We start from the raw sequence: 20,546 nt of genomic DNA on the forward strand, positions 1-20,546 counted from the left end.
AAGATTCTAACTAATATTAATGATAGAATTGAATTGGAATGGAATGAGTGTTTTATTTACTATTGTCATATATATATAATTTTTTAAGAACATAGTGTGTATTTTAAGAATGTACCAAGCAGAATTTGATTGGAAGTTATGTACTATATTGAATGTTATAATTTTAAAGGCATAAATTGAAGTTAAAATAAGAGTTGAATGGATAAAATTAAAAGATATAAAGGTGTCATACTCCAATTAGTAACTACAGTGGAAAAATTTTTAATGAAAAAAGATAATATGAAATTGAAACAGGACAGACAAAAGTATAAATATAATGATTGGAAAGACATTGAAATTTAGAAAAAGATATATAATTGAATTTAGATATGAGATAATTAAAAATAAAGTTGAGAAAACCAAGGGAGGGGGGAAATTATGGAGAAAACGTTAAAACAGTAATAAGATATGAAATAGAACACAAAGATGAATATGAAATTGAGTTTGTGTCTGTATGAAGAAATGATAACCCCGGATCATGCTATTCTCCAAAAAAGATGTTTTATTTGTATTATGTTTTTGTGAAAACCCAAATAAAATTTATATTTAAAAAAAAAAGAAATGATTATTTGTGAGACTTGTCATGCCAGTGCAGCCTCTTGGAGCAGGATGCCTTGCAGAGTCCCAAAGACTCATTTCTGGTGGAATTTGGGGGAGAGAAAGAAAGACTTTTGCTGCTTTCCTTGCATGCAGCCAAAAGCAGAAGAAAGAAGCGGAAACAAGCAGCCCAATGGCCAGGAGAGGTGCGTGGGGCGAGTTGGGCAAGTTCCCCCCCCCTCCGCCCTTTTCCCCCTCCCCTCACTACCTCATGTTGTGCGCAATGCAAGCAGCGCAAGCCTTGTGTTCCCGTGGGCCATTTGGGTGGCTCAGCCTTGTGTTCCCGCAAAGCCTGGATTAATTGCTTTGGGGGTGACATTTTTCTGCGGACCACCAAAATTTCATCACGGACCACCAGTGGTCCTCGGCCCATTGGTTGGTGACCACTGATCTAGATCAGTGGTCGCCAATCAGTGGGCTGGGAACCACTGGTGATCCGCGAGAGAATTTTGGTGGTCCGCAGAAAAATGTCACCCTCAAAGCAATCCAGGCTGTGCGGGAACACAAGGCTGCACCGCCCACATGGCCCACCCACCCGCTGGCCCCCACCCTTTGGCCAAGCACAAACCTTACCTTGAGTAGAGCCAAGGGAGCTGGAACTGGAAGGTAAGACCAATGGCGGGGGAGGGAAATCTGCCCGGGATGGCTTGCTGACATTGTTGGGAAAGTCGGTCCCATATTCCACAGCTGCAGAAGTCACAAGACTGGCCCTTTGGTCATCTCGGAGCAGCTCCTCCAGTCCATGGCAGGCTGGTGCACCCGGGTGGAGGAGGAGCTGCTCCAGGATGACCAAGGGCCAGTCCTGTGACTACTGCAGCTCTGGAATATGGGACCAACTTTCCCACCAACGTCAGCAAGCCACCATCAGTCAAAATTCATATTAGTGGTCTGAGGGATTTAAAATTATGAGTTTGGTGGTCCCTGATGTCCAAAAGGTTGGCGAACCCTGATCTAGATGATGGTTGTCCCAAATGTGCTTTTTCAGGAGGCCTCTGGACTGTCTGGTTTTTCTTTGAAGATGTTTCACTTCCCATCCAAGATGCTTCTTCAGCTCTGACAGAACAAGTTTCTTGGATGAGAAGCTAAATGTCTTCAAAGAAAAACCAGAAAATCCAGAGGCCTCTTGAAAAAGCACCTTTGGGACAACCATCACCTGGATGATTGAGTAGAAAGGTAGTTCTTGACCTACTGCAGTTCGCTTATGAACTTCGTTTGAAGTTACAACGGCAGTGAAAAAAAGTGACTTATGACCATTGTTCACACTTATGACCATTGCAGCATCTCCATGGTCTCGTGACTTACATTTCATAACTGACTCACATTTATGACGGTCTCAATGTCCCGGGGTCATGGGAACATCTTTTGTGACCATCTGACAAGCAAAGTCAATGGAGAAACCAGATTCGCTTAACAACCGTGATACCCATTTAACAACTGCAGCGATTCACTTAACAAATGTCTCACTTAACAACAGAAATTTGGGCTCCCTTGTGGCCGTAAGTCAAAGACTGTCCCTAATGGATGGAAATACAGCAGCAGTTGCTTACTCTGGCTTCCTTTGCAGCAGGGAAAACAAGCAATTTAAGGTCGCTGTATTGAGGATTTCCCAGATAGCCTACCTACACCCTTTTTCTTCTTCTGGGCAATCAATTAAGGTTTGGAGGAAGTGGGTTTAGTTGATTGGAAGACATTCTAGAGTGGGCTGAAATACCGACCGCATAAACAAATAGTGGAACAGGAAGTGTTGCAACATTTCATTTTCCTCTGAGGGAGGCCCAGCGGCCTTTTAAAAACTTTCAAATGTCGATCTGGAGTCAGAATTACAGCTTTAGGCCACTGATTTTGAGATGGGTAGGACTATGTACTATACAGGGGCTTACTTGGAAATTGGCCTCTTCACACACATCCCCCCCCCCAAATAACCACAAATGGTGGTGACCCAGTTGTGGCTAGATTGATGCAGCTTTGTGACCCTGCTGTTGGAAATTGACCATAGAAAGTCCTCGCTTACTGACTGGCCTGTTTAATGAGCATTCAAAGTTATGTGGCAAAAAAAAAAGAAGTAATTTTACGGCTGGTCCTTGCACTTAAGACTGTTGCAGTGTCCCTGCAGTCACCTTATTGACATTTGTGTGCTTCATGGGTGGCTTCAAGAAGCAAAATCAATGGTATATAAGCCATGTTGTCAATGTTCCAAATAACACACCCATTGAAAGCAGAACTCGGAGGCAGGTAGATTCCTCAAAGAACAATTTTATTGGATACATCATATTAGTACAACTGGTGACCCTAACCCTAACCGACTCTGAAAGTTCCCGCGGTTTTCATCTAATTAAAAAGCGAACGTTTCCCATGTCTCCCAACTCCTGAGTCACATTGTCCAATAGGGGTGCTGGCTGGTTGCTTGGTCACTCCATTCCTCCTCTTCCCAGCCACCTGTTGAAATGTCCTTGGTTCCCACAGGAAAGCTTTTCATTTTGACTACAAACCCCCAGCTAGCTATTTTTCCCTCTCCCTGTCTTGTGGCAACCCTGGAGCCGCAAAGATGTCCTCAGCCAGATTTGCTTCAGGGTTGACCCATGGAGTGTCACTCGTGTCAAGGGTCAAGATTTAATAGCTGACCAGCTGCTGTAAGGCTACGCCAGGATGATGAACTGAGGATGAGTCAGCAGCATACTGCCGCTTTAAGAAGCTGTCTATATAAAGGAGGCCATGTGAGGGCATATCTCTCTCTCTCTCTCTCTCTCTTTCGTGTTCTATCTCTATTGCAGTTCTCCGTGTAGAGTTGAAGGTTAATTGCTTGCCTGGTGTTTGCCTAACACGTGTATGTGTGTATGTATGTATGCATGTATGTATGTATGTATGTATGTAGTAGTCTTGTACATAAACAACTGTTAAAAGTCTCTGTGTACTGTGTTTTGCTCCTGGGTTGTATCACAATAGTAGTCACTCTGTAAACACTCTGACATTTACCAGTTCAGCATTAATTCAGAATGAATGTAGATATGGCTTTTGTCTGAACAAATATTTGGTTTACTAAATGAGACATGATCTTCAGGACAGCCTGGTCTTAATCCAATACATTGAAATTTTGAATTCTATCCACTGTTTTGAATTTTATTGTCTTATGAAACCAATGAATTGTGCTTCTCTATCCCAGTCCGTGTCCTTTGGAACAGCATCACTGACCCAGCTTTCATGAGCCCCAAATCAACTGCCTACTCGTGAGGAAAAAAAAACACCCTTTTTATTCAGAAAGGCAGGAATTCACAAAGCTCCAGGTCATACCTCTTAGGGCAGGGGTCCCCAACCACCGGTCCACGGACCGGTACCGGTCCGCGGAACAACTCCTACTGGGCCGCTGGCTTGCTGGGCGTCGCCATCTTTTTTTCATGAAAAAGTGCTTCCGGTGAGCTTTTCCGGGTAGAAAGCTCACCGGAAGCACGTTTTCATCAAAAAAAGATGGCGGCGCCCAGCTGATGCCGGTACCGGGCCGCGGTGCCCAGCTGATGCCGGTACCGGGCCGCGGCATCAAAAAGGTTGGGGATCACTGTCTTAGGGGATTCACAAGCCAAAACAGTCTCTGAGTTCCCTCAATTAGCACTTCAATCCCAACACAAAAGGTCCGGACCGACCTGGTTAGTGGCAAAGAAATCCTGGCAAGGAATCCGCCGGAGGGAACTCTTCTGGAGCATTAACGGATGTCTCCAACACCCACGCCTCCCACACTCCTCCTTGTATCTCAGCCAGGGAGGGGCTTGTTAACGTCTCCTTTTCCTGAATAGTTGACCCTCAGTCCTGCATTGCTCTCTTCTCTGCACTTCTGTGAGCAGACCTGTCAACTCATAAAATATTGTATTTCTCTGGTCTTTTAGAGGTGCCAACAGAAAGGGAGGGGGGGAAGTAAGATGGCGACCAAGGCAGCTGCATAGTCACGCCGCTGTGAGCCCGTAGGAGAGAAAAGCACCAGTATCAACAGGAATATAAGTTACAAAAGTAACAAAATACATAGATACAGGAATAGAAGTAACAAAGTAACAAAATTCACAGATTAGGTCCTCGGGATCCACAAGTAGCAGCGTAAGGACTCGGACAAAGGCAGCCAGCCGATCTGGAATAAGAAGATCCTGCCAGGGTCCAGGAATCCCGTTCTGAGCAACCTTCCTTTGTCGGGTAAGGAGATCGAGAGATCTGCTGGAAAACGACGGGCAGCGAGAGAAGGAAAAAGACGGAGGAGACCCCGATACCGCTGCCGCCGCCGCCGCTTCGCCCCGGTTCCCGCTTAAGCTGCCGTCTTCGACTCTTGTGACCGCCGCTTTCCTTTGTCGGGTAAGGAGATCGAGCGATCTGCTGAAAAACTTGAGGGAGACGACGGGCAGCGAGGGAAGGAAAAAGACGGAGGAGACGCCGCTGCCGCTGCTGCCGCTTCGCTCCGGTCCTCACTAAAGCTGCCGTCTCCGACTCTTGTGTCCGCCGCTGCAACTCGCCGTGAGCTCCCGGGGACTGGAGAGAGAAGGAAGAAAACCCAAGAAGCGCCAGCCGGGAGGATCGCTGGGTGAGAGCGCTCCAACTTTCTCTCCCAATTCGGTCTCCTGTTGTGGGTCGCTCCGGAGAGGTTTCCTTCTGGTTCTAAGTCCCCGTGTGAATCTAGAGAAAGGGCGATTCGATAGCCACGTTCTCCATCCCTTGAAGAAATTGAAGAGCTCCGAGGACAGTAATCCCTTCCTCACGATCTAAAAGCCCTTAAATAAGAGTGGAGGGGGTACGCCATTTTAACTAGGACGAGCCCCTCAGACAAAGAAGACTCCTAATACTACCTCATCACCTCAAAACTTACAACTTTTCTACCTCATCACATATACTAACGATTAGATAATCAATTTCTATAAAATATTTTATTAATGGTTTAATTGATTTATTGTTTTTTAACTGATTAGTGTGATTAGAGTGTTTAGTACAAATAGTATGATTACTGACTAGTTTAAAAGACCAAAATCCATGCAATTTAATTGAATAGTAAAATCTTTGATTTAGTGGATTTAAATGAACAGTGTGAGTATTGATTAGTGTAAATAATTGACTAGTGATTAGAGTAATTAATTGACCAGGCTGATTGTTGCTTAGAAATACTATCTGACTTGAGAGATTACTACAATAGATTGTTTGATATTGTTTGATGTAATATTGACTATATAGATTACCCTAAATTGTTCATTTAATTAATTCAATCAACGTACTATTTTACCAATATTACCATGCCAAAAGAAAATCCTACCTCAAACCACAACTCAATGAGAAGACAATCCCCACCAATGAACTACAAGACTCCTGCACCAATGAACTTCAAGACTCCTGCACATGCCTTAAATGCTGCAAAAATCTAATAGATAATAAATACTCCATCAAATGTTCTCTGTGTAAAAAATACACCCACCATGACTGCTTGGGATTACCTGAGCAAATGATTCGATACCTAGAATCATCCAATGAGTTTCCATATTTCTGCAAATTATGCATATCCAAACTAGATCTGTCTAAAAGAGATGATACCGCCGAAACCATCAAAACATCCCCAAACATTGAAACCATAGAAACATCCTCAACCATCGAAACCATTAAAACATCCCTCAACACCATATTAGCATCCCTGGACGCCGTAAAAGAAAGAATAACCAACCTTGAAAAAAAAGACACAACACAAAAACCTGAACATCAAATAGCCACAAACCACATCTCCACCCAACAACCACAATCCAATCCAAAACCCAATCCACAAATAAACGCAACCCAGACAAATATTGATATCCCAATCCTCATCAGAGAAGCTGTTGAGCGTGAACGGAAACGTCCAAACGCCATCTTATTTGGACTAGAAGACAGCATTGTCAATGATGACATCACAACTGTCCGAAACATCATCAGAGATTACCAAGCATCAACCATCTCCGGCGATGAAATACTTGACATTTCCCGCATTGACCGAGAGCTTAAAAATAGAGACGGCTCTGTGGCCCCACGCTTGTGCAGGATCATTTGCAAAAATGAATCAAGCAAACGTAAACTCATTTACACTATAAACTCACTCGCCAAAACCAACACCAACCACAAAAACCTCCGTTGCCGCCCTGACTTAACCATACAGCAACGTGCCCGCTCCCGTGCACTCCGCATCGAACTCAAAACCCGTCTAGACAATGGAGAGAAGGACCTGTACATTGACTACCATGCTGACTGCATCAAAAGTAAGACACGCAACCCAATACCCAACCTTTACCCTCAACCACTACCCTACCTCAACCACCTACCACCACCCACCATCACCCAAAACTACCCACCACCCACCATCACCCAAGACTAGGCACGCACGCCCCCAACTACCTCAATCCCAACTGCTGCCGGACTTAAATGCAAACTACTCAATGCAAGAAGCCTCGTGAATAAAATACCTGAATTTCTCATCCTCTTAAATATGGCTAACTTCGACATTATATTTGTCTGTGAAACATGGCTCAATGCATCTCTCCCCGACTCCATTACCACAGTAAGAGACTATCATGTTTACCGATCAGATCGTGAAAATCGTCGAGGAGGTGGTGTTGCTATATTCTATAAAAAATCCTTACATCTAAAAAATATCCAAGTTACCCAGGAGCTTGCCCTTCCTGAAACCATCATCTGTGAACTATCCTTAAATATCACAATTCGATTCTTACTATGTTACAGAGCACCTGATTATGACATCGAACATGTAAACAAGCTAAATACACTACTAACATGGGCTACATCCTGCCCATACCCTTTTATCTTTCTTGGAGATTTCAATCTACCTCATATTGACTGGACCCTAAATAATTGTACAACTGAAATCATACACACAACCTTCTTCAATGCTATTACAAATCTAGGTCTTGAACAACTAGTAACCAACAACACTAGACTGAACAACTGCCTCGATCTCATCTTCTGCAATAGTTTGAATTTAATTTACCGAATACAAACCAAAGAACCCTTTTCCAGTAGTGATCACAATATGATTGACTTTTGCCTCAACATACGTCCACACAAAAATCACCACAACGATGTCATCCCTAGTTGTAACTTCAAAAAAGGCAACTATGATCTTATAGATAACGATCTCTCATCCCTCGATTGGCAATCTCTATTCACTGGATGCAATACTGTTGAAGACCATTACAACATATTTTTACTTGAAGTCAAAAGAGTCATCAAACTATATGTTCCAACAACAACTCCAAAAACAAAACAAAAAGCAGATTACCCATATCAATAAGGAAACTTCAATCCAAAAAGAGATCACTCTGGCGGAAAAACAAATCTGGTCACGTTGCTAATTTCAAAAACCGATATAAAAATTTATGCCACCAGATAAAGACCGAATGCACCAATTACCACATTAAACAAGAGGAAAACCTTCTAAGCACCAATTCCACCCGTGCTTTTTACAATTTTGTAAACAACAAACTAAAAGACTCAAGGTCCATCCCTCCCTTGATAGGACCTGATGGTAAAGACTGCAGCGACGACACCATTAAAGCCAACATCTTTAACACATTCTTCGGCTCAGTGTTTGTAAACAGTAATGGATCATGCCCAATGTTTCCTAGCCGTACCACAGACAACAATAATGATCTAATACATATCGATTTTACAGTAGACAACGTTGAAAAAGCACTACGCAACCTAAAACCATCTCTATCTATTGGACCGGATGGAATATGTGCCTACTTCTTAAGAAAACTATCCGCTGCCATAGCCAAACCTCTAAGCATAATCTTTGAAAGATCTTTCAGAACCAGCTCCTTGCCCAACCTATGGTTACAAGCCACAGTCATTCCCATCTTCAAAAAGGGAGACCCAAGCCTAGTTGAAAATTACAGACCAATCTCCTTATGCTGCGTCACCTGTAAAGTCATGGAATCAATTATTAACCAATCCATCATCCTCCATTTAGAGACAAACAACCTACTCTCCAATAAACAATTTGGTTTCAGAAAAAAACTATCCTGTAATCTGCAACTCTTACACTGCAAAAACATATGGACTACTCAACTCGACCAGGGCAAAGCAATAGACGCAATCTACATAGACTTCTGCAAAGCCTTTGATTCAGTGGTACACGACAAACTACTCCTAAAAATAAAATCTTATGGTATCTCTGGACAACTGAATAACTGGATAGAAGCATTCCTGTCAAACAGACAACAAATGGTCAAAATTGGGAACGCCCTATCAAATCCAGTACCTGTCAATAGTGGTGTTCCCCAAGGCAGTGTTCTAGGACCAACTCTCTTCATAATCTACATAAACGACCTTTGTGATCATATCAAGAGCAATTGCGTTCTCTTCGCTGATGATGTAAAGCTGTTCAATACCACAGACAATACTACTACCCTTCAAAAAGATCTAGACTATGTATCTGAATGGTCTAACATATGGCAACTCCAAATCTCAACAAATAAATGCTCTGTCTTACATATTGGTAAAAAAATCAGAAAATAAAATACAAGCTGAATAGTCAAGATCTTGTTGATGACCCAAGCTCTGTAAAGGACCTGGGAATACTCACCTCTAATGATCTAAGTGCTAGAGCTCACTGCAACTACATAGCCAAAAAGGCATTAAGAGTTGTTAACCTAATCCTACGTTGCTTTTTCTCTGGTAATATCTCACTACTAACCAGAGCATACAAAACATTTGCTAGACCAATACTCGAATACAGTTCATCAGTCTGGAATCCTTATCACGTATGTGATATTAACACAATTGAGAAAGTCCAGAAGTATTTCACAAGAAGAGTTCTCCACTCTTCTACCCGTTATAGAATACCTTACGCCACCAGACTCGAAATTCTAAAACTAGAAAACCTCGAATTACGCCGTCTTCGGTCCGACTTAAGCATGGTATATAAAATCATACATTGCAATGTCCTACCTGTCAATGAATACTTCAGCTTTAACCATAACAACACAAGAGCACACAACAGATACAAACTCAAAGTAAACCGCACCAAACTTGATTGCAGGAAATACGACTTCAGCAATAGAGTGGTCAATGTCTGGAATACTCTACCCGACTCTGTAGTCTCTTCCCCAAACCCCAAAAACTTTAACCTTAGACTGTCTACTATTGACCTCACCCCTTTCCTAAGAGGTCTGTAGGGGGCGTGCATAAGCGCACCAACGTGCCTACCGTCCCTGTCCTATTGTTTCTCTTATTCTTTTATTTTTCTTATATGTACCCATTTCATATATTCACAACTATGTATACACTTGTACTTATTATCTTGTAAACAATTGACAAATCAAATAAATAAAATAAATAAATAAAATAAATAAAGTAGTGCATTCCTTAAATGTTTTCATAGATAATTCCTAGGTGACCGAAGTTTCTGGCTCACAAAATTATAACTGGAGAGCATGAGTGATGACTCTTGGCTATGGATGTGTCCCATTGGAGAATATGAATGATGATATACCCAGGTAGGCATGTTCACTCCTCATAAATCTTCTTAAGCTCTGAAAGATCTGGCTAGAGACTCATGATTTAAATGGGGGTGAATACCGGAGCCCTGACAATATGCTCATCTGGGACAGGCCCCAGCTGTTCTACCCCCCTCGCTCATCTCAGGTCCCCAAAAACAGCTGTCTATCCACCTGAGCATGAGTAGATGGGCCTACTCTGCATCTGGCTTTGAGACCTCCTGCTCCTCAGATCCTTCTGCCAGCTTTGATGGTAACCCAGGTTTTGATGGTAACCCAGGCACCCCCTCCATCTCCTCTGACTTGATTGCCATCTCGCCTGGCATTCGAGGAACCACAATAATCACTCCTCCTTGGTTCACCTATGGAACTGCCTGCCATTTTGCTGGGGAAGCCGGAGAAATAAAAGGAGCCATGAACCCCAAGGAAAACTACACCCCCATTCCTCATTCTGGTATGTACCCAAGGGCTCCTACCTTTGGGAAGGAAAAAGGCTTACCCACTGACACCAACACCCTCCAGCCAGCCATATCTTGTCAGCAGACTTCCTTTTCTTAAAATAATTTTATTTTATTTTTAATATAATCATTCCATCTTCAGTTGAACAGTGTGTTGTCTGTGTACAAGTATCTTTGTCAAACAATAATCAAAATCACAACATCCTTAGTTAAATTAATATTAATTCTATAACATTCACATAATATTCAACATACTAGTCATATTTACTTATCTCTTTTAACATATCTTCTTTATTTTGTTTCCCTATTTCTAATTTCCATTTTTATTATTTAACCATTGGTAAAATAGATCCCATATCAGATAGTATTCCGTTTGCTCTTTCTCCTTAATTGCCAGCGTTAATCTATTCATTTATCTGAGAGTTTAGGAGTTTATAGGTTAATGACGACAACTATTTTATTCCTTTACTGCAGGGGTGTCAAACTCACGTTGTCACATTGTCGTCATGTGATGTATCACGAGTTTTCCCTTCGCTAAACCAGGGTTGGGTGTGGCCAACGCATGACGCATCCGGCTGCGGGCCGTGAATTTGACACCCCTGCTTGACTGGATTCATAGCCCAACATTGACAATATTTCAAATAAAAAATGCAAGTTTAAAGCAAGAAATATAAGTCATAGAATTATAAGACTTACAACAGTACTGAAAAAATGTGACTTATGACTATTTTTCACATTTATGACTGTTGCAGCATCCCCATGGTCATGTGATTTACATTCCCATGTTTGCTAATGGACTCATATTTATGATGGTTGTGGAGTCCTGGGGTCATGTGAACACCTTTTGTGACCTTCCAACAAGCAAAGTCAATGGGGAAACCAGATTCACTTAACAACCGTGTGACTAATTTAACAACTGCAGCGATTCACTTTAACAAATGTGGCAAGAAAAGGAATTTCTCGCTTAGCAACATATGTTTTGGGCTCAATTGTGGTCGTAACTTGAGGACTACCTGCACTGGAGCAGATTCACAGAATGTCATGCCCCTGTTGGAATCTGATTCTGAGGGGGAGGTTGAGCAGCTAACAGGGAGTGGGAGTGTGGCTCCGGTAGCTGTGGAAGAAACCAGGGAAGGGCACAGTCTGGCTGGGCATTCAGAGGAAGACCAAGGGCCACCCCCTCTTCATCCTAGGGCATGCAGGGAGGAACGGAGAAGGGAGCAATGGGAGTTATAGGGGAGAAAAGGGCCCCGATTCCCTTCATTAGCTGCAGCTGGGAAAACAGGATTTAAAAAGGGTGTTTGTGCACAGCACCTTGCTGGAAGGAAAGCATGCATTATCTTTGTTTGTCAAATCTTCTCTGGGTTCTCCCAACTGTGTGTGTTTCGTTATCTTTTGAAGTCTTCAATTCCTTATCCTGCCCTGTCTCGTTAATTGCTGCAGCGTGGTTTGTGTTGGTTTTTATTCATAATTTATATATACTTTGGGTTCGGACTGAATTTCTTCATTTTAAAAACTGTTCTTGGGGGAGTTTTTTCTCCAACTGATGATAACTGGACATTGGGGGCCAAGTTGGAGGAATTAAAAGGACTTTACCTATTTTTGTGACTTTGTTGCTTTTGTGCCACGCCCCGGGTCATCACACAGAATGGGAGGTGCTCCTTAAACAGAGATCTACTAAGCTAGGCAACAGAAAACGATACAGCCAATTAAAATAACCAGAAGGAATTTGTACAAAAAGCCAGTTGCCCAGAGCAAGGCCAGGATGACAAAACCAATGACAAAGTACCTACGGACGTCCTCGTCATATAGCATGTCCTTAAGAGTGTAAATATTTCTGGCCAAAGTACTTGGGGTCTCAGAGAAGAATTGCAATTTCTTGATACTTCGCCTGATCTTGGGGCAGTCCAGCAGCCGGTGCTCGGGGTTTTTCGCATCCAGGAACGGACGCATGTGATGAGTGATACTATCGATTTGAGGCTTCAAGGCATCATAAATGAAGACATACTGGCTTGTCACCCGAACCGCATTTGCCTCCGAATGCAGGGTCCCCACCAGGTTAGAGCAGCGCCTGAGGGCCTCCTGCAGATTCAGAACATCCTTGTGGAAGTCGGTTAGCTGCTTTTTTCGCTTTTCCATCTCTTCAAGATTCTTCTGGGTTGTCTTAATTTTACTCTCTTGGTTTTTCAACTGATTCTGACATTTGGCAACTTGGTCCAGAGCCTTCTGTTCCTTGGCATGATAATCATTTACCATTTCTTGTGCTCTGTTGGCCTTTTCCTCAGCCACCTTCTGAGACCAGTGAGCGTCGATAGCCTGAATACCCCCTGATAATGAGACAAAGACAAAATCAGGGGATGTCACATGTAGCCAACAAGTTTTTCCAACCAAGATCATTCCACGCACATTTAGATAACAGATAACAGACAATCAGAGTTGGAAGGGACCTTATAGGTCATCTAGTCCAACCCCCCTGCCCAAGCAGGAGACCCCACACCATTTCTAACAAATGGCAGTCCAATCTCTTTTTGAAAGTCTCAAGTGATGGCGCTCCCACAACTTCCAAGGGCAAAGCTGTTCCATTGGTTGGTTGATTTCACTGTCAGAAAGTTTCTATTTCTAGGTTGAATCTCTCCTTGTTCAGTTTCCATCCATTATTCCTTGTCTGGCCTTCAGGTGCTTTGGAAAATAGCTTGACCCCTTCCTCTCTGTGTGGCAACCCCTCAAATATTGGAAGACCGCTATCATGTCTCCCCTGGTCCTACTCTTCACTAGACTAGCCAGGCCCAGTTCCTGTAACCATTCTTCATATGTTTTAGTTTCCAGTCCCCTAATCATCCTGGTTGCTCTTCTCTGTACTTTTTCTAGAGTCTCAACATCTTTTTTATAATGTGGAGACCAAACAGGATGCAGTACTCTAGGTGTGATCTTACTAAGGCTTTATAGAGTGGTATTAGTACCTCACTTGATCTTGATTGTATCCCTCTGTTAATGCAATTTAGGATTGCATTGGCTTTTTTGGCTTCTGCCGCACACTGCTGGCTCCTATTTAGCTGGTTGTCCACTAAGACTCCAAGATCTCTCTCACAGGTACTGCTATTAAGCCTGGTTTCACCCAGTCTATATGTGTACTTTTGGTTTTTCTTGTCTAAGTGTAGGACTTTACTTTTCTCTACATTGAATTTCATTTTGTTAGATAGGGCCCAGTGTTCAAGTCTGTATGATGATGATTTAACTCTTTAACTGTGGCAGCAGCTGAACTACCATGTCTCAGCTTGGGGACTTCGGACAAATCGCCACAGCCAATTCATTGCAGCCAACTCACCACGGGACAATTCATTGTGGGACCATTTAACACTGTATTAATCGTTTCATTCAGTTACTGGGGACTATGTTCTGGTTAAAATTATTGTAATTCTTGTATTCCTGGATTGACTTTCTTTATTTTGTTATTGCTGGCCACAGTTGAAATTAATTTAACTTTTGTATTTGTTGAATTGTCCTGTTGAGCTGTCCCGTGGCAAGTTGGCCATGGCGAATTGCCTGCAGAGACAGAGGTGGTATTCAGCAGGTTCTGACCAGTTCTGGAGAACCAGTAGCAGAAATTTGGAGTAGTTTGAAGAACCGGCAAATATCATCTCTGACTGGCCCCTCTCCCATCTATTCTCTGCCTCCAGAGTCCTAACTGATTGGCTGGGTCTTCTTTTGTTGCCCTGCAAAGGAGAACAGAGCAGGAAAGCAGGTTAGTGGGGTGGGGAGGGAATGGAGATTTTACAATATCCTTCCCCTGCCACGCCCACCAAGCCATGCTCACCAAGCTATGCCTACCAAGCCACACCACACCCACCAAGCCACGCCCACAGAACCGGTAGTAAAAAATGTTTGAATCCCACCATTGCGCAGAGAATTGGCTGCGTTGAGTTGGCCATGATGTGTTGGCCGCAGCGACGTGGCTATGGTGAGTTGTCCCACCCGTAGCTTTGGAAGCTAAACGAAGTCGGCCTGTGTGAATTTGAAGGAGGAGAATTGCAGGAATCTTACTGATTTCATTGCTTCAGTAGCAATGAAAAATAGAGAAACCAGAAGAAGGCAGTAGAAAACTAGAAACCCAGTTTGATGCAGTGGTTAAGGTGGTGGCTTAGCAACCAGGAGGCTGTGAGTTCTAGTCCTGCTTTGTGCATAAAATCTTGCTGGGTGACTTTAAACTAGACATTCCCTCAGCCCAATCCAACTCACAGAGTTGTCTTGGGGAAAATAGGAGGAGGGAGGAGTGTTAGGTACGTTCGCTGCCTTAAACATTATTTATAAAAATAACAAAGGTGGGATAAAAAGGCGTATAATAAAAAAAATCTAAATGAATGCCTAATGCTCTCTGTGAAATCATAAGCAGAAAGCCAAGAAGAGTGAAGTTCCCAAGCAACCAGACAGCACTTTGATTGGACCATACGACTGATTTTTTTTGGGAAAGGGGGAAAACTTTTAATTAGGCGAAAACCACGGGAACCTTTGGAGTCAGTTTTCACCAGCCTGTACCAATATGATATATCCAATAAACTTGTTATTTGAGGAAATTGTTTGCCTCAGAGTTCTGCTTGTTATGGGTGTATTACTTGGAACCCTGACATATGGTGTCAGTGTGACTCATTTGAGTCAACTCCATGGAAGCCTAAAAGAGATGCGGTTGCTTTAATGAGAGATCAATCCCTTGTGCTCCTGAGCAACCCAAGGTATTTCTTTCAACGCATGCTTTTGACATATTTAGGGTGTCATTATTAATACTCACCAATAATAGTTCCCACAACTGGTATCCACATCAACCGAAAGGCCTTATTTTTCCGCGTTTCTTGTTCTCTAATTTCGTCCTCTGCTGCTTCTCTATCCCTTTTTGCCTTTTCCTTCATAGCTTTTTGGCGTTCATAATCTTCTCTTTGCAACTCACCCCGTCTTTGCAAATCCTTCCGCAGGTTCTGAAAATTGACAAGCTCGTTCTCTTTGGCTTTCTGTTCATCCATGAGTTTTTTCTTTGAGACTATAATATCAGAAGTCACTGAATCCACATTCTTCAGGTCCCATAGAACCAATTCTTCTGTCTTGCCCAATTCCTCTGTCGCCTTCTCGATGTGCTCCTTTAGATCTATGTAAAAGTCAACATCTTCTTTTGCTTGGTACAGACAATTGACCACAGAGGTTAACTCACATAGTCCTTGGTTGAAATGATGTCTGACTTCTTTTTCAAATGCATTGTCATGGGCACGTCTTCGTACAAGGGCCATACTTTCACTGAATCACAGCGGAGCCTGGTTTGCAGAGGGGAAAAAAAATGAGGAAGACTTTTTTTTTTAAACAAGGTGGGATCTGATTCAAGATATAAATAATGGGTGTGCCTTAGGCTCCAAAAGACAGAAGATCGGTAAAGATTTACCCTGTCCAGTCAAGTCTGACTCCAGGAAATGGTGCTCATCCCCATTTCCTAGCCAAGGGAGCCAGCTTTGTCCAAAAACACTTCTGTAGTCAGGTGGCCAGCATGATTATACGCTCAGGCATACAGAATAGCAATAGCACTAGCACTTAGACCAACATACCGCTTCATAGTGCTTTACAGCCCTCTCTAAGCGGTTTACAGAGTCAGCCTACTTGCCCTCAACAATCTGGGTCTTCATTTTACCGACTTCAGAAGGACGGAAGGCTGAGTCAACACTGAGCCTGGTGATATTCGAATGGCCAAATTGCAGGCAGTTAGCAGAAGTTAGCAGAAGTAGCCTGCAGTGCTGCATTTTAACCACTGTGCCACCAAGGCTCATTCAGTTATCTTCCCACTGAAGTGGTACCTATTTATCTACTTGCATTTACATGTTTTCAAACTGCAAAGTTGGCAGAGTTTGGACAAGAATGGAAGCTCACCCCATCACACGTTACTACTTGGGTCTAGAACTGCTGATCTTCCAGTCGACAGCCCAGTGTCTTAACTGCTAGCTCCTGGATGGAAGATATCAACAGTGAACTTTCTTGTGGCCTCTGGTATTACTATATGAGCACGTTAGGCATACTGGTTAAAAGCACTAGACTAGAAATTAGAAGATATTGAGTTCTAGTCCTGCCTTAGGCATAAAACTAACTGGATGATCTTAGGCCAGACTTCTCTCTCACCCCAGGAATGAGAAGGCAAGGTCAAGCTGTACAGATAAAAAAAAGTATGCCAATAAATGATGCAGGACTTATCAGGATAACTGCCAAGAGTCAAAGCAGCAAAAATTAATGCAAGTAGTCCTTGACCTATGACAATTGAGCCCAAAATTTATGTTGTTAAGTGAGACATTTAGTGAGTTTTGCCGCATTTTATGATCTCTTCTGCCACAGTCGTTAACTGAATAACAGCAAGTGTAAAATTAATAACATAGATGTTAAGTGAATCATGGCTCACTGGGGCAGCCATGACTCACAACTAGGCCTGCTCTACAGAAACTGAATGGTCCTGCTTCACTTTTATACAACATACAAGACAATAAGCTTACCTGATAGCTGTGCTACAAAAGACCCCCCCAATATCAGACAAAACTATCTATAGACAAAGAGGAGGCTGATGGCAACTGTTTGGTGGGACAGCCAAAACATCTGTCCCAGGTGGCTCCTTGCTTACAAATGGCTTTTGCCCTTCTGTTGACCTTTTACGGGGTTCAAAGAGATCTTTCTGGAATGGTTCAGAATCATTTTTGGTTTCTGATTCCCTGAAAAGGTTGCTATCATTCCAGAAATGTTCAGTGCTTTCACGCCAAAGTAATTTATGAACAATTTAAAAGCAGCAACTTCTAAATTCCTTTCCCAAGAACCCTCTCCCTCCTTTTTAAATCCCATTTCCTGCTTTCTGATTTCACCACATAAAAAGTCCCCTTACCCTGTGACTGCTAAGAGACTTAAAGGAGGAACTTTTTCAAAAGCTTGTTGAAAAGCCCAGTTCACGGTATCAATCTCTATCCACGGACACCCTAAAAAGGAAACTTTGAGGTGATGGATTTGGGCATCAGTTAGGTTCAGTTAAAATTCCAAGATGGTTCCTAACTTCAAAACATTGTGGATCTCTAGCTGAAGGCAAGAGAAGAATATCACAAAAGTATTGGGTTTTTTTCTCAGACGTCCCTCACTCCTAGTGTCAATTTGAAATTCTACATTCTGCAAAAAAAGATGCAACGTATTCAGTGGTGGTATTTGACCGGTTCTGCCCAGTTCTGGAGACCCGGTAGCGGCAATGAGCAGCAGAGACAGAACCGGTTGTCTCTGCTGCTCTGTGTTGGGGCTCACCCACCCGGGCTCCCATACTCACTTTTATGGCCAGAATTTGAAGCGCAGCTGCTTTGCGTGGTGCAGAATAGCGAACCGGTAGCAGCCCACCCCTGAACATATTTATATCTCCTAACCCAGAGATATAGGGGCCATGATTTGTGGAGAACATGAAGGAAAGCAAGGTTCTACACCTAGGCTGGAAAAGTCAAATGTACAAGTACAGATTAGGTGGAAGCTGGCTCAAAAACAGCTAACTGTGAGCGGGACTTTGGAGTGTTAGTGGACCATCACTTGAATATGGGGCAGCAGCCATAAAGGCTAATATAATCCTTGGTTGTGTAGAACATAGAATCAAGATCACATGAAGTATTAGTACCACTTTAAATTGCATTAACAGAGGGATACAATCAGGATCAAGTGTGGTACTAATACCACTCTATAAAGCCTTAGTAAGACCACACCTGGAATCCTGCATCCAGTTTTGGTCACCACATTACAAAAAAGATGTTTGAGACTTTGGAAAAAGTGCAAAGAAGAGCAACTAAGACGATTAAAGGCCTGGAGATTTAAAACATATGAAGAACGGTTGCAGGCAGGAATTGGGTATGGCCACTCTAGAGAAAAGAAGGACTAAGGGAGACATGATAGCAGTGTTCCAGTATTTGAGGGGCTGCCACAAAGAAGAGGGAGTCAAATTATTCTACAAAGCACCAGAGGGCAGGACAAGAAACGATGGTTGGAAACTAATCAAAGAGAGAAGCAACCTGGAATTAAGAATTAACTTCCTCACAGTGAGGTTAATTAACCAGTGGAACAGCTTGTCTTCAGAAATCATGGGCGCTCCCCCACTGGAGGTTTTTAAGAGGAGACTGGACAGTCACTTGTTTGACATAATATAGGTTCTCCTGCTTGAGTAGGGGGTTTGACTAGAAGACCTCCAAGGTCCCTTCCAGCTCTACTCTGATTGATTGATTTCTTTGAGTATCTTAAAAAGCTGTGTGCAGGAGGATTTTCGCACCTACAATTTCTCCTCCTTAACAAGAGAAATAGTTAAGCCTCTCCTTTTTTTGTCACAGGGATTCTTCAGTGACAGCAAAAATAACTGTATTTAGTTGAGATAAATAGATTCTGTTGCCCTCCAGTCACTACTGACTCCTAGTAACTGCCTGGACAAATATCCCTGCAGATTTCTTGACAAGATTTTGGAAGCAGTTTGCCCTTGCCAGCCTTTCCTTTCTAGGACTGAGGGAGAGGGACTGTCCCAAGATCACCTAGTTGGCTTCGCATAACTTAAGGTATAACCAAAATCCACAGTCTCCCAGTTTCTAGCCTGATGCCTTAATTAACTCAAGAGGAATGTCTTAATTAGAACCCGTTGATTTTTAAGAAAACAAAGTCTGTTCAGCTAAAACTATCAAGAAAATAAAAACAAACTACCCCAAAAGGGAACATTTTGTGCTCATTTTATAAGCCTGTAAAAGATTGAGAGAAAAATATCCTTACCTTACCGGAGTGTGCTACCAAATGAAAAATAATAATACCGTAAATAAATTAGTTAGTTTCTGTTTCTAAATCGGTTATAGGAGGACTCTCAAAGCTCCCAAACTTCTAAGCAGTAGCGCCCTCTTCTGCTTTTGAAATGAATAACAGATGGAGGTTTATTATTAAAACGGGGAAAGGATGTTTTGCTTTGCTTGAAATCTGCCTGAGAGCTGCTTTGCAAAGCCACATGGCCGCCTCATTATTGAAAGCCCTTGGAGATTCACCATTATTATTGACCTTGGAGATTCACTTCACTTTCCTTCATAACTACTCGGGCATCACTTCTCAAAGCTTGGACCGTTGCTGGAAAATAACCTTTCTGCTTTCTTTCTGCATGCCTTTTCCAGGGTTGATGCTTAGAACAATAACATCAGAAGCTCTTTGCCCTCAGCTTACATGCTGTTCACTGATCTTTGAAGCAATGGAGAACTATATTGGGTTAATAAGAAGTCCAACTGGCGTCAGGAGGCCAAAAATGCAAATAAATACAGGTAGTTAGTCTTTGGCGTACGACCACAATTGAAGCCAACATTTCTGTTGTTCATTTGTTGAGTTTTGCCTCATTTTACATCCTTTCTTGCCTCAGCTATTAAGTGAATCGCTGCAGTTGATAAGTTAGTAACCCCAGTTGTTAAGTGAATCTGGCTCCCCCACTGAATTTGCTTGTCAGAAGGTCGCAAATCACATGAACTTGGGGTACAGCACCAGTCATAAATATAAGCCAGTTGCCAACCATCTGAATTACGATCACATGATCGATGGCGGATGCTGGAAAGGTGGTAACTGTGAAAAATGGTCATAAGTCATTTTTCTCAGTGCCATCGGTCACTAAACAAACTGCTTTAAGCCGAGGACTACCTGGGAAGGGTGAGCTTGTCCAGCCAGGGGTGTGATTTGCCAGTTCATCAAACCGGCCATTAAAAAATGATAAAATTAGCTACCGGTTCACCTGAACTGGGGAGAACCAGTAGCCGCCCACCCCTGATCCTCTGCTAACCCAAAGTAGGAATTATGTCATCAAATAGGGCTGCTCTCCAACTTACATGTGCAACAAGGCGCTTCTGAGGATGCAAATGGCTTATTTTCCTGGCTTTGTTTTCCTATCTTCTAGGAAACAGCAGCAGGTAGGAAT

The 20,546-nt window shown here is 42.7% G+C and overlaps 1 protein-coding gene across 3 annotated transcripts; it reads right to left on the reverse strand.

The window, feature by feature from the left end:
• Positions 1-10,685: 10,685 nt before the first annotated feature.
• Positions 10,686-19,437, reverse strand: LOC113431484 (uncharacterized). 3 transcript variants are annotated; one of them, XM_087954323.1, is made up of 4 exons: positions 17,913-18,068; positions 17,487-17,761; positions 15,378-15,891; positions 10,686-12,921 (listed from the first exon to the last, which is right to left on the reverse strand). In XM_087954323.1, the coding sequence occupies exons 3-4, from the start codon at positions 15,865-15,867 to the stop codon at positions 12,272-12,274; spliced, it is 1,140 nt and encodes a 379-aa protein (XP_087810449.1). In that variant the 5' UTR covers positions 15,868-15,891; positions 17,487-17,761; positions 17,913-18,068; the 3' UTR covers positions 10,686-12,271. The 3 variants fall into 3 exon arrangements, with proteins under 3 accessions (XP_087810449.1, XP_087810450.1, XP_087810451.1); XM_087954324.1 differs by lacking the exons at positions 17,487-17,761; positions 17,913-18,068 and adding an exon at positions 19,376-19,437; XM_087954325.1 differs by lacking the exon at positions 17,487-17,761.
• Between the last annotated feature and the right edge of the window lie 1,109 nt (positions 19,438-20,546).

The sequence above is a fragment of the Notechis scutatus genome, chromosome 2 (assembly GCF_049901735.1).
Source record: "Notechis scutatus isolate UNSWTSFEM ecotype Mainland chromosome 2, rNotScu1.2, whole genome shotgun sequence".
NCBI classification, from domain to species: domain Eukaryota; kingdom Metazoa; phylum Chordata; class Lepidosauria; order Squamata; family Elapidae; genus Notechis; species Notechis scutatus.